Raw genomic sequence first — 13,882 nt, 5'->3', positions numbered from 1 at the left:
CTTTTTCCTTGAATAGCCTTTGTACCCTCAAGTTGTGCTTTTCCAGTTTATTTTTATAAGTATCCTTTATGTTAGAGGTTTTCTTTTGAACTTTGTGTATCTGTTAATATTTGGTTTAGGACTTACATATAAGAGTGGGAAACGAAAAAGCTGATGGGAAACTGTGCATTTGTGTGGTTCTTATTAACTTCGCTATTATTTTTTGGCCACACCGCATGGCCTTTGGGGTCTTAGTTCCCTGACCAGGGATTGAACCCGTGCCGCCTGCAGTGGAAGCGTGGAGTCCTAACCACTGGACCACCAGGGAATTCCCAGTTCTTATTAACTTTAGATCTTACTGTAGAGTGACCTTAATGGACTGTTTTTTGGGGGAATACCTAAATGTCATTATCTTTAGATTGTTTCTCTTGGGCTGCTTGGATTCCCCAAAATGACATTTTTAATCTGCCTGAAAAGGTGAGGCCAAGTAGCCAGCATTCTGAGAGCTCAGTGGTGGAAAAGTTGAGTTTACCTCAGTAATTAGTATGTAAACTTTAACTTACTCTCCCTGCTTTTGGCATAACGTCCCTGCAGTCACTTGTGCCTAGTGCCCAGATTCTGTTTGTTTTATTTTCCCCAGAGCAAAAAAACAGAAGCCTTATTTTTCTGCTTAGGTAGGAGAGGGCCTTTACCTGGCTGGGCAGTGTCAGGGAGAAAGACTTTCAACTATGTTTCAGCCCCTCCTTTTCTACTTCTAGAATATTTGGTACTGCCAATCTCTGTGCCGTCTAGGGATTCTGCAGTGTAAATCAAGTGGCTTCTAAGCTTTCCCCACTGCTGGCTTGGGAGAATTTTGCTTTCCCAGTCAGTTTGCCCTTAACTTTTAGCTTTCTAGTTTCTAGATTTTATTGCTGTTGTTTCCTCTTCCATTCTTTTTGTCTTTATGAGTTTATATACTTCAAATTACCTTTTATTTTCATTTTAGTAGGGTTTTGGACAGGAGTCAAAGTTAGTGGGTACATTCAACATGCCATGTTTAACTGGAAATTGCCATTTATTTCAGTAATTCTTCTTACTATAAGTACTTTCCATTTAGTCATTTTATTCATGACCTTGATATTTCTTATTTCTGTTTTGTTAAAATCAACATTAGAAACTGCTGCATAAAGCAACTATTCTCCAATAAAAATTAATTTTAAAAAGATCTATTAAAAAATAAATAAATAGGGACTTCCCTGGCGGTCCTGTGGTTAAGACTTGGCCTTCCAATGCAGGGGAGTGCAGGTTCAATCCCTGGTCAGGGTGCTAAGATTCCACATGCCTTGCAGCCAAAATACCAAAACAGAAAACAGCAGCAATATTGTAACAAATTCAATAAAGACTTTAAAAAATGGTCCACATCAAAAATAAATAAATAATAAATAAATAAGAAACTGCTGCAAACAAATGATCTGTTTGAAATGATATGAATATGTCCTGTTACTATCATCCTTAGTGGTTAAAATTTAGTCTTTTGAGCCTTCTTATTGCACTTGTTACAATTAGTTGCTTATGATTTTTTAGGAAAATTTATTCCACGAGAGCAGGAGGTAAGAAACTACTCGGTGAGCAAGATTCATTTCAAGTTACTAAAGTCTGTTGCTGCATTAGCAATGAGGAATTTATTGTTATGCGAGTATTGGTCTGTTCTAGTTAACTTCCTCATTGCCTTCCATCTGATGATCTGTTTATGTTTATTCCTTTTCCACTTTCTTTCTTTACATGGCTAAATCAAAGTTTGAAGAAAAAGCCACTGTTCTCCTAGATTTTACAATTTGAATGTAGATCATAATAGAATCCCTTTTAGAGTCAGAAATGAATTCAAGCTATCACTTATTCCAGACCACTGCCTACAAAAGGAGATCCCTAAATCATAAATAAAAGGTAGTTTACCTGTATTTAGTGATTTCTAGGAATAAGTATGCAACCTCTCCAGTGGCTTGTTTCAGTATTTCTCAATGGTGTAGTGAAATTCTTCCTGATGTTTTTGTAGGATGCCCATGTGGGTAGGGCAGTGATAAAGGAAAAGAGCTTCTTTTTTTTCCCCAAGAAATAAATAGGATAAGGATGAATAAAGGAAGCAGATAGGCTACAAAGAAAATTAACTAAACTAAAGAGTTTATGTGGAATAGAAGCAGCCGGAGAAAGTAATGGAGGTCAGGTGGGACTGTGAGACTTGTGAAAATGGAGACAGAGGATTGTCTTGTATTTATTATCTTTATCATCTGTGTTATACTAATAATTGTCTTCTCCAGTATGCTAAAGTGAATAAAATCGTAAGGGTTAGAAAAGGAATCTTTTTTTTTCCTTCTATTTGATAAATTTTAGAGTTAGAAACTATATATACTTAGAGCTTAAGGTAGATTCTGTACAAGAAAGCAGTCAATAGATCTAAACCATTATTAGGTCTAAAGCTATGAAATGCATTGATTGAGCCACAAGGTCCATGGGGCTTTTCATATATTTGTACATGTTTTGAGAGGGGAAAGATTGAAAGATGGGGTAGGTGGATGTTGACCATCACAACACTAAATAGACAAATCCTTAGACAGCAACATTTGCTAGCTTTATTGGCTATCTTGAAGACATCAGATTGGCAGAATAACTAGCCGATAGTTTATGCAGAAATTGTTCTTGAGTCAGTTTACCCTATTTAAAAAGTTGATTTAAAAGGAAACAGCTATTATTGCCTTTTTCTCCCTTTGGATTTTTTTCTCAATTTGATATTTATTTTGAAATGATATGTGGGCTTGAATTTAGTGATTAAAAAATAGAGAATAAATGGAATATCAGTTTTTTAAAAAACTATCTTACAAAATTAAGTGCCCTTTTATATAGCCTATAACCTATATTACAGAAAAAAGATTTTCACAAAAGGAAATGGTAGATATTAAAAAAGAAACAATGTTCTTCTTAGTGCAGTTTCAAGTACAAGTTTCTGAGAAGTTTTTGGTCGTGTACTTTATATGACTATTTTATACCATGAAATAAAAAAATACTGCAATTATTTTGGTTTTGTTAAATAAAATGTATATACTGTAATAGTTTTGTCATTAAATATTTTAGATATTTATACCAGAATTCAGTGTATTTGGAGTAAGGTCTTAATAATTCACAATTAACTTATCTCTTGTAATTTTATAGAACTTTTTTTTTCAAATATAAAAACTTTTATAATGGAAACTATCAAGAAAAAACCTCTAAGTAGGATAGTCATTGCACAGTTTCACCAATTATCGCCTGGTAGTCAGTCTTTTTTCATCTTACAAATTTGTTTTTAAGTTAATATCACTTCAAAATGCTCTGTGATTAACATATTTCAAAATAAAAAGATCTTATAAATTTGATTGGTTAGATGAAACCTTTTTTTTTCCAAAAGAAAAATAATTAATTTTTATTATGTTATCAATTTATTTGGGAAAGATTTTTTGGCCATGTCCCAGGTTTATATTTCTAAGGTAGATCTTGTGAAAAATACAATCATATTTTCTTCTCTTTCATCACTAATTAGAGACAGAGATTTTTGTATAGACTTAACAAGTTTAAATATGATTTAAAAAAATTCAACAGTAATCACTGAACCTATAAATATATAGGATCTTACCTTTCCTTTTTTCTTTTGTCTCTGAGACTGGTGTGTAAGGAATGTACTCTCTTTCTTCCACACCATTAAAAAAAAAAAAAGAATGTCATATGATTTTATTTCACTTTGTTTTAACCTTTGTACTGTGAACAGGTGGAAAAAAACAAAACAGAAAGAAACTAGACTTCCTTAGCAAAAGATTGACTAGAAGAATAATTTCTTAAAGTCATCTTTGACTTTTTTAGTGTAAAAACTAAGGTGACTTGCTTAACCTTTGTGATTCTTAATTACTCTTAAAAAATTTAAATATTAACAAATTTACTTTGTGAGTTAAAGTATATAATATTGAGAATGCATAATGTGAAAGATACATTGCTAAAGTGATTTAAGTGTTGATCCTAAAGGTATTTTGTATTTTGAAAGATTCAAGTTGAAAAGATTCCACCAAGTTTTGTATTCCACTGAGTTTCAACTTTGTTGTTTACTCATTTTTATGACACCATCATTGGTAGTTTTACTGCCAAGTTATAACAGGAGCAGACTGCTCAAAGCATCAAAATACCCAACCCTTGGCCATTACGTGACCTTCAAAAAATCAGTTACCTTCCTTGTGCTTCCTTGTGTAACTTGCCCTCTGTAAAATGGAATACTTTACAACATTAGTTCCCATCTAACTGTAGTAGATATATCAGGCAAAAACATGGTTAAGATTCATTGTTGGTAGTAAATAATCATGGAGTTCAGAATGAGTTAGATCTAACAAACTTCTCTGGGCTTCAGTATCCTTAATCTGTGAAACAAAGAGATTGAAATAGATGATCTTTTCTGTTTGAAATTTCTATAAGCGCACGCATATACCCGTGTAAATTGTAGCAGCAGCAGACACACTTTTTTATGCTATAGTGATTGAGGCTCAAAGTGAAGACGTCACTTCCTGTTCAATAATGAGACAAAAATAAATAGAAATTCCAGGTTGTCTGTTTCATTATGTTCTTTTTTTTTTTTTTTTTTTTTTTTGCGGTATGCGAGCCTCTCACTGTTGTGGCCTCTCCCGTTGCGGAGCACAGGCTCCGGACGCGCAGGCTCAGCGGCCATGGCTCACGGGCCCAGCCGCTCCGCGGCATGTGGGATCTTCCCGCACCGGGGCACGAACCCGTGTCCCCTGCATTGGCAGGCGGACTCTCAACCACTGCGCCACCAGGGAAGCCCATGTTCATCTTTTATTTGGTTATTATGAGATGCTCTCTGTAGGAAAATTTCTGAGTTTAGATTATCTTATTCTGGTACTAGGGTATGAATGCATAAAGTGTGTGGAGGATAGATATGTGGATCTATGAGGCTCAGTTAGTGATTGTGAAAGCTGTTAACAATATCTACATTTGAAAGAGATTGAATGGAATAATTATATTTTGAAACTCAAAGTAGAAATTTATGATATTGAGACTGAGAATTTATCTTCAAGCAAGCTTTTTATATGTAAATCTTGAAGTATTTATGTGATAACTAGCATCTTACCTCTGTTTTTTTCAGAATTTTTCTTTACCCTATTTATAATTGATCTTGCATAGGTAATAAGTGGCACATCACTGGTATTTCTTGTGATTATATGATAAAGATGGTTATTGTTTGTAATTAATTTCATTACTACTACTTACATGATTAAACTTATAATGTTCCTGTTATATTTTCGAGGAAATTAGCTTATTATTTTGCAGTGCTAAAGTACAGTTGATAATTTCTGAAATATCAATACCAGTTTTAATTAAAGCAGTAGATAAAAGGGAATTTAAGCAAAATATATTAATCTAAAACTATGAATTTTTTAATCAAATTGTACTGTTGGTCTTACTACTCCCCAGTGCAGTCAGAGCTGTGTTACTTGAGATGATTTATGTGGTAAACTTCCATGCAAGATTTCATTTGGTCAAAGAATTCTATAGCTAAAAGATACTTGAAAACCACTCTTCTAAAATTTAACTCTCTTGTTTGTCTTGAGGGTATGATAACGAAAAGTGCAAATACATTCTCATATGTATAAGACTTTAAGGATTTTCTGTGATAATCTTTGTGGTTTTTTATAAGAAAGTAAAGTGGAGAATAAGGAAGTACAAGGATTTGGGGATTGAGAAGAGAAAGATGTAAAATAAGTCTGTGTTTTGTTTTGTTATAAATTTATTTGTTTTTGGCTGCATTGGGTCTTCGTTGCTGCGCATGGGCTTTCTCTGGTTGCGGTGAGCTGGGACTCCTCTTTGTTGCGGTGAGCAGGCTTCTCATTGCGGTGGCTTCTCGTTGCGGAGCATGGACTCTAGGCATGCGGACTTCAGTATTTGTGGCACACCGGCTCAGTAGTTGTTTCTCGCGGGCTCTAGAGTGCAGGCTCAGTAGTTGTGGCTCACGGGCTTAGTTGCTCTGCAGCATGTGGGATCTTCCTGGACCAGAGATTGAACCCGTGTACCCTGCATTGGCAGGCGGATTCCTAACCCCTTCACCACCAGGGAAGTCCCAATAAGTCTGTGTTGATGGGGCCAAATTTTGTACAGGTCAAATAAAATTTTTGTGTACATCTATAAGGACTTTTAGATCACAGACTATGGTTAAATAACTTTTAAGGATCCTATTTAATTGAGACTGAGTAAAGTTAATTGATTTTTCCCCTCAGTATTCTAAGAGGAATATTGTATACTTTTGATTTCAGGAAGGAAAAACAAATTAGAAGTGTAGAAGAAGAAACTGAACAGGAAAAACAAGCAGCAGAGGGCATTATCAAAAATATGCCTCCAGAAAAACAAGTCAAGTATATAGAAATGAAAACCATGAATGAGAAATTGTTGCAGGTAATACTAATTACTACTGTGTGCTGGGCATATAGCAGTCTTACTACTGAAAAGGTGATCTGAAGGTGGGCAGCATTGGCATCCCCTGAGAGCTTGACTAAACCTACTAATCAGAGTCTTCATTTTAACAAGATGATTCATATGGACCTAGAAAATTTCGTTTTCTTATGTTGCATAATGACCTAGCTTTTACTCTGTTATTCAGTTCTATGCATCAGTCATTTTTGCAGGTCATAAAGATACATGAAACAATTGTTTTTTAATGAACTTTTAATGAAAACATTAAAAGTCCTCATACACCAGAGCCATATGGATATTTACTTTCTTTCCTTTTCTTCCTTCCTAATAAACAGCAAGTCGTTTACTTGCTATGTCCTTAATTTGAACAGCTTTTGTCCCCTAATTATGGTGTTTAAATAAGAAATTTGGATGCCTACTGAGGGATTATTGAGAATCCTCTCAACATTCAGTCATGGTGGTGACTCAGATTTACAAGGTAGTGCCCTTTCATGTCCAGATATCCCTTAACCAGTTAACAGAGAATTAGTCCCTGCAAATGCTAATAATGAATGTAGTTCTAGTTTCTCAGATAATCCTTTATTGAAAGTTTAATATAACTTTTTATTTGAGACAGAATTTATAACATATAATGAAACATTGATGAAAGAATATTATAAAAATGCCAAAATATTATCAAAATATAGCTAATATCACACACGGTGTTTGAATGGGTCTGGTTGGCCCTTGAACAACTTGGGTGTTAGGCACACTGACCCCTGTGCAGTTTAAGTCTGTGTATAATTTATAGTTGACCCTCAGTATTGAAGGTTCCACCATCCATGGATTGAGTAGTACTGTAGTACGTATTTCTTGAAAAAAATCCACATGTCATTGGACCCATGCAGCTCAAACTTGTCTTATTCAGGGGTCAACTATAAACAGTTCAAGGGTCTTATCCCTAAGAGTGAGCCATATAAATGGCTACAGGTCTTGGCCTTAAAAGAAAATAGGCAAAAGATATGGAAACATGGTTAAAAAGACAAATAAAAATTATAACTTTAAACAGTACCATCATTAATTTGAAGTCTTCTGATATTTGATATTCTCAGAATACAGTGATGATTCACTGTGAAAAGTTCTGGCTCCCTTTAAAAAGCTCATAAGTATTTTAAAAGGTAGATCTTGGCAAGGTTTTTAGTAATAATGAAAGAAGTTGGCAAAAATAGAAATAATGAATGTTAATAAATTCTAGTCAGATTTTAAGATATGGGTTGAAAACATTTACAAAATTTACTTTGTCACATCTGTATTTGAAATGTTGAGAAAGAAATTATTCTTAATGTAATTTGCCTATATATTTGCTTTTTTTCCTTCTTCTTAGGAATTAGATACACTTCAGCAACAACTAGATTCACTGAACATGAAAAAAGAGAGCTTGGAATCTGTAAGTAAAAATCAAGTAAAAGTTTTCATATTACTCAGCTACAAAAGAAAATTCAGTTAAATATATTAATGGAACTCATTCAGGTACATATTTATTTAGTAGTTTACTAATAGAAATTTAATAATTTTTTTTCCTATTCAGGACTGCGAATATCTTAGTTTAGTAAGAAAGCAGATTCAGTTACTGAGTACCTACCCTGTACAAAAATCATTCTGCCTTGCTGAGGCACACAAAATCTAATGGTAATTTAAAACTACCAATGGCAGTTTTCACAGAACTAGAACAAAAAATTTCACAATGTATGGAAACACAAAAGACCCCGAATAGCCAAAGCAATCTTGAGAAAGAAAAACGGAGCTGGAGGAATCAGGTTCCCTGACTTCAGACTATACTACAAAGCTACAGTAATCAAGACAGTATGGTACTGGCACAAAAGCAGAAATATAGATCAATGGAACAGGATAGAAAGCGTCAGAGGTAAATCCACGCGCGTATGGTCACCTTATTTTTGATAAAGGAGGCAAGAATATACAATGGAGAAAAGACATCCTCTTCAATAAGTGCTGCTGGGAAAACTGGACAGCTACATGTAAAAGAATGAAGTTAGAACACTTCCTAACACCATACACAAAGATAAACTCAAAATGGATTAAAGACCTAAATGTAAGGCCAGACACTATAAAACTCTTAGAGGAAAACATAGGCAGAGCACTCTGTGACATAAATCGCAGTAAAATCCTTTTTGACCCACCTCCTAGAGAATGGAAAAAAAACCCAAAAATAAACAAGTGGGACCTAATGCAACTTAAAAGCTTTTGCACAGCAAAGGAAACCATAAACAAGAAGAAAAGACAACCCTCAGAATGGGAGAAAATATTTGCAAACGAAGCAACTGACAAAGGATTAATCTCCAAACTATACAAGCAGCTCATGCAGCTCAAAATGGGCAGAAGACCTAAATAGACATTTCTCCAAAGAAGATATACAGATTGCCGACAAACACATGAAAGGATGCTCAACATCACTAATCATTAGAGAAATGCAAATGAAAACTGCAATGAGGTATCACCTCACACCAGTCAGAATGGCCATCATCAAAAAACATACAAACAGTAAAGGCTCGAGAGGGTGTGGAGAAAAAGACACCCTCTTGCACTGTTGGTGGGAATGTAAATTGATACAGCCACTATGGAGAACAGTATGGAGGTTCCTTAAAAAGCAAAAAATAGAACTACCATATGACCCAGCAATCCCACCACTGGGCATATACCCTGAGAAAACCATAATTCAAAAAGAGACATGTACCACAATATTCGTTGTAGCACTATTTACAATAGCCAGGTCATGGAAGCAACCTAAGTGTCCATTGACAGACAAATGGATAAAGAAGATGTGGCACATATATACAATAGAATATTGCTCAGCCATAAAAAGAAATGAAATTGAGTTATTTGTAGTGAGGTGGATGGACCTAGAGCCTGTCATACAGAGTGAAGTAAGTCAGAAAGAGAAAAACAAATACCGTACACTAACACATATATATGGAATCTAAAAAAAAAAAAAAAAAAAAAAGGTTCTGATGAACCTAGGGGCAGGACAGGAATAAAGACGCAGACTAGAGAATGGACTTGAGGACACAAGGAGGGGGAAGGGTAAGCTGGGACGAAGTGAGAGAGTAACACTGACATACATACACTACCAAATGTAAAATAGATAGCTAGTGGGAAGCAGCCACATAGCACAGGGAGATCAGCTCGGTGCTTTGCGACCACCTAGACGGGTGGGATAGGGAGAGTGGGAGGGAGATGCAAGAGGGAGGGGATATGGGGATATATATATATACATATAGCTTATTCACTTTGCTATATAGCAGAAACTAACGCAACATTGTAAAGCAATTATACTCCAATAAAGATGTTAAAAAAAGAAAACATACAAGCAAGAGACTAAAGACAAGTGAAGACGGAGAAGTCAGTTCATTACTTTAAAGATGTAAAAGCTTGCATTTGTTTTATTATTTGTTTATTTAAAGCGTTTTTTAATTCACAAAACATGTTTTTTATTAAAAAATTGAATATGATGAAAGTAAAAATGCCTATTTCTTTTCCCTCTTTCCAGACAGAACTGCTCTCACATTTATTGCATGATTACTATGTGCTTTTTTTGAGCTCTTTACATATGTCACCAGCATTGTCATTTTATCTTCATAGCAATCCTATAATCCTACCTTCATTTTACTGTTGAGAAAAGCCTTAAGTGCGATGTACACTGGATATGCTGTCTGCAGGGTTTTTTTTTTTAACGTAACATTCTCTCTTGAATGTCTATTCATGTCAGCTCTTAAGATATCTTTCTCATTTTTTGAAATTACTGCATTGTATTACATTGTATGACTATATATAGCACAGCCTTGTAGATGACTAGGTTGTTTATATTGATAGTTTTTTGAGATTATAAAACAATGCTGTAGTGAAAACACATTTTATGCAAAGTTACTAAGAGTGTATCTTAAGATAAATTTTTTGCATTGGGTCAGAAGGTACAAACTTCTAAAACGTGTAACATTGCCAAATTGCCTTCCAAAAAAGTTCCATTTTCTACTCCTAATCTCAATGTATGAGAGTGCCTATTTCCCCCGTACTCATTAACAGCTGCATTATCCATCCATCTTTTCCATTTTTACTAGTTTAATAGTTTAAAATTAGTATCTTGTTTTAATTTTCATTTATTTATACAAAAAGTTGAGTATCTCTTTATATATTTGTTGGCCAATGTATTCTTTTTCTGCAAACTACCTTCCCACTGTCTGTACATCAAATCTTGCCTGCCTTTCTTGATTTCCTATGTACTCAGGTAGCTATAACAATGATAGGATTAGTAACAATTGTAAATTGACATGACTGCTTTCACCTAGCTTGCAAAAGAAATAAACCATGAGTATTTTGTAATCATTCTTTTGGAAATTTGCTATTGAAAAAACTAGTTTGCTTAAAAATATTAAGATGATTTTCTATATCCATATGTCTGCATGTGGGTACACAGAATTTTTATTTTCTTTGATCTCTATGGTAATAAAAATATGCTTCAAGGAATAAGGACTGCATTTATATAGTATTAATACAGCCAGCTTTCAGAATTCCTCACTATCTTTTTTTAGGGTGTGTGGGAGAGAGTTAGGTCTTATTTCATTGGCAGATTTAGTTTCCACAGGAAGAGGTGTAGGGTATAACCTTGGAGTTAGTGTTTCTATTGATGCCACTCTACTTTGGCATTAGTACATGTATGCCTAAAATTACATGAATTTTAAAAAATTTACAGTATTCTCAAATGAAAATGTAGATCCTAATTCTGTTTAACTTTAGCTGGATTCCTTTGTGGGTCTTTTTGGTGGGGGGGGGGGAAGATTTGTTCTTCAAGATAACATTTTGTCAAATATCAATCAAGTAGTGTTTATTGCATATCTGCTGTATGCTCCCTACTGTGCTAAGTATTGCTGATTCAGCATAGGAGTGTGAAAAAAATCAGGTGAAAGATCAACATGAGCTTGAGTCTTCAGGAGTGGTTTTATCAAGATGCAATGATGAACATGTCTATAGGTGGTTAAGCAAAAGGGACGGGGGAGGTACTATGAAAAGGGATACATCAAAATGTCTGCATTTTTTCTATCGGTATTTTATTATCATGCCTTTTCACCTGAAGCTAATACATTACTTAAGCTGTGTATATAGCCCTTTGCCTATGGACTTTCAAACATTTCCTCTTGTTCACTTTTTCCTTTTTTTAAGATTCCTTCTCTTTTGCTTTCAAAAGGGAGGAGGTCTCCCCTGTTAAAAATATTGTTCATACTGTGAGCCTGGTTTCAGATATCATTAACTTTTGTTTTTCATGATTAAATGTTATTTTTGTTAACTTAGAAAAATTATTTAGATATCAGATCATCAGTTTTCTCATCTGTAAAACAGAGATGATAGTACTATCTTACAGAGTTGCTTTGAGTGTTAGAGATAGTATATAAAAAATATGAAGTATAGTGCCTGGCACAGAATACGTGCTCAATAAATAACAGCTTCAAATGTCATTTTCATCATCATCATCACCACTACCACCAACACTAGCTCTTTTGGTTATCTTTTAAAATTATCACATCCCTTATTTTCTCTTTGTGAACAGTAGAACAGTGGTGAATACATGATAATTTTACTACTCATGTCTATTAGTTTCCTAGTGCTGCTGTAATAAAGTATCACAAACTGGGTGACATAAAACAACAGAAATTTCTTGTAGTCCTGGAGGCTAAAAGTGTAAAATCAAAGACTTGCTTCTTCTGGGACACTAGGTAGAATCCTTCCTTGCCTCTTCCTAGCTTCTGGTGCTGGCTGTCAATCCTTGGCATTTGTTCCTTGACTTGTAGCTACGTCACTCCATTCTTTACCTGTATCATCAAATGGCATTCTCCTCGGGTGTCTCTGTTTTTTATCTCCTCTCTTCTAATAAAGAGCAGTTAATACTGGATTAAGGTCCACTTTAATGACCTCAAGATAATCTTAACTTGATTAAATCTGCACAGACTCCATTTCAAATTAGGTCATGTTCACAGGTGCTGGAGATTAGGACTTCAGCATACATTTTGGGGGGATATAGTTCAACCCATAAACTTGTAGGAAAGCATATATATGATCTATTCAGGGGAAAATATCTTCCCTCTAGAGATCAGTTCCTTGGATTTTGGATTGGGTTTTGTGGTTAAAGTTATACATACATCGTTACATTTTCTTTATTATCTTCCCATTGGTAGAGATGTCTTTATCTTTGTTTAGGTCTTATATTTAGAAAATAAACTAAAGCTACCACCTTCTTGTGAACCTTAGACTGAAAATTGCTTATGAAAGTATATAGGGATTTATTTTTATTCTTCAGTGTTTAGAAACGTACTTTGTAGCATTATTGAGTACTCTAGGTTCTTGATATCTCTATTTAAAGATGCTGGTAGTTTAAATTTGTCCTTAGTCTTATAAACTGAAAACTATTTGAATAGTTTTTGATAAAATACTAAAATTATTTTAATTCTCTTCAGGAAATAGCACACTCCCAGGTAAAACAGGAGGCTGTATTGTTGCATGAAAAACTTTATGAGTTGGAGTCCCATCGAGATCAAATGATTGCGGAAGACAAAAGCATGGGATCCCCAATGGAAGAGAGAGAGAGATTACTTAAGCAGGTAGGAAAAACAAACATATGTATTTTAATATGTCAGGATTTGGTAAATGTATCAGTCTGTTTTATTTAAGGCATATGAATTGAACAGAAAACTAATACGTTTTTCTTAAAAAACAGTGAAAAGTGAACTCCATCTAAATTAATATGAACTGCTTGACTAAGAAGATCTAGGTAAAAGTCATTTCTCAAATAAACTGGTTTTTTTGTTTTTTTTTGCTTAAATCCTAATTTTATATGGTCTTCATGCATATTTTGGTCATTTTTTCATGTTTTGGATCCTTATAAGAAAAACTTGAAACTCTTCTTATTGGTCAGTAAATAATTAATCTTATTGAAGATGTATTCCATTATTTGTTTTGGGCCTCATATTTAGAAAATGAAGTGCCCCAAGGCTGACGACTTTGTGTGGTTATTTCTATCAGTGCCACCATGAAGTGAATGGAATTAAAATGTCCTGTGAAATCACAGTATGTCACCATGTTATGTCACATGTGTTCAGTAGCTTTCTTACTGTCCCAAGGCTCGCTTTAGTTTAGCCTATTGTTTATCCTGAGACACCCTAAATATACAGCCCTTAGGAGCCTATATATTTGGGAGCACCTCTAGTCAGGAACCTACAAATGGGACTCCTTTGTGGTCTTAGATTGAATCCAGTGGGTTTGTAGGAACCTTAGGGATCAACTCAGGAGCTATTTAAGTGTTAGAATCATTCTAGAAAGGTATCAAAATCTAGAATCTCTGAAGTTCCTTGGAAAGAGATCATTGAAGGCAGGGGACGAAGAGTGT

At 34.5% G+C, this 13,882-nt stretch overlaps 1 protein-coding gene across 1 annotated transcript in view; it reads left to right on the top strand.

Moving 5' to 3' along the window:
* IFT74 (intraflagellar transport 74) overlaps window positions 1-13,882 on the top strand; it is a 72,731-nt gene that overhangs the window by 21,942 nt on the left and 36,907 nt on the right. Inside the window, exons 8-10 of the mRNA XM_065879092.1 lie at window positions 6,297-6,435; window positions 7,817-7,879; window positions 12,954-13,097. Of these exons, the coding sequence (XP_065735164.1) occupies window positions 6,297-6,435; window positions 7,817-7,879; window positions 12,954-13,097 (346 nt within the window). The remainder of the gene's footprint in view (window positions 1-6,296; window positions 6,436-7,816; window positions 7,880-12,953; window positions 13,098-13,882) is intronic.

The sequence above is a fragment of the Phocoena phocoena genome, chromosome 6, assembly GCF_963924675.1.
Source record: "Phocoena phocoena chromosome 6, mPhoPho1.1, whole genome shotgun sequence".
Taxonomy (NCBI): domain Eukaryota; kingdom Metazoa; phylum Chordata; class Mammalia; order Artiodactyla; family Phocoenidae; genus Phocoena; species Phocoena phocoena.
The sequence above is the reverse complement of the archived record's forward strand: the minus strand, read 5'-3'. Positions and strand labels throughout refer to the sequence as shown.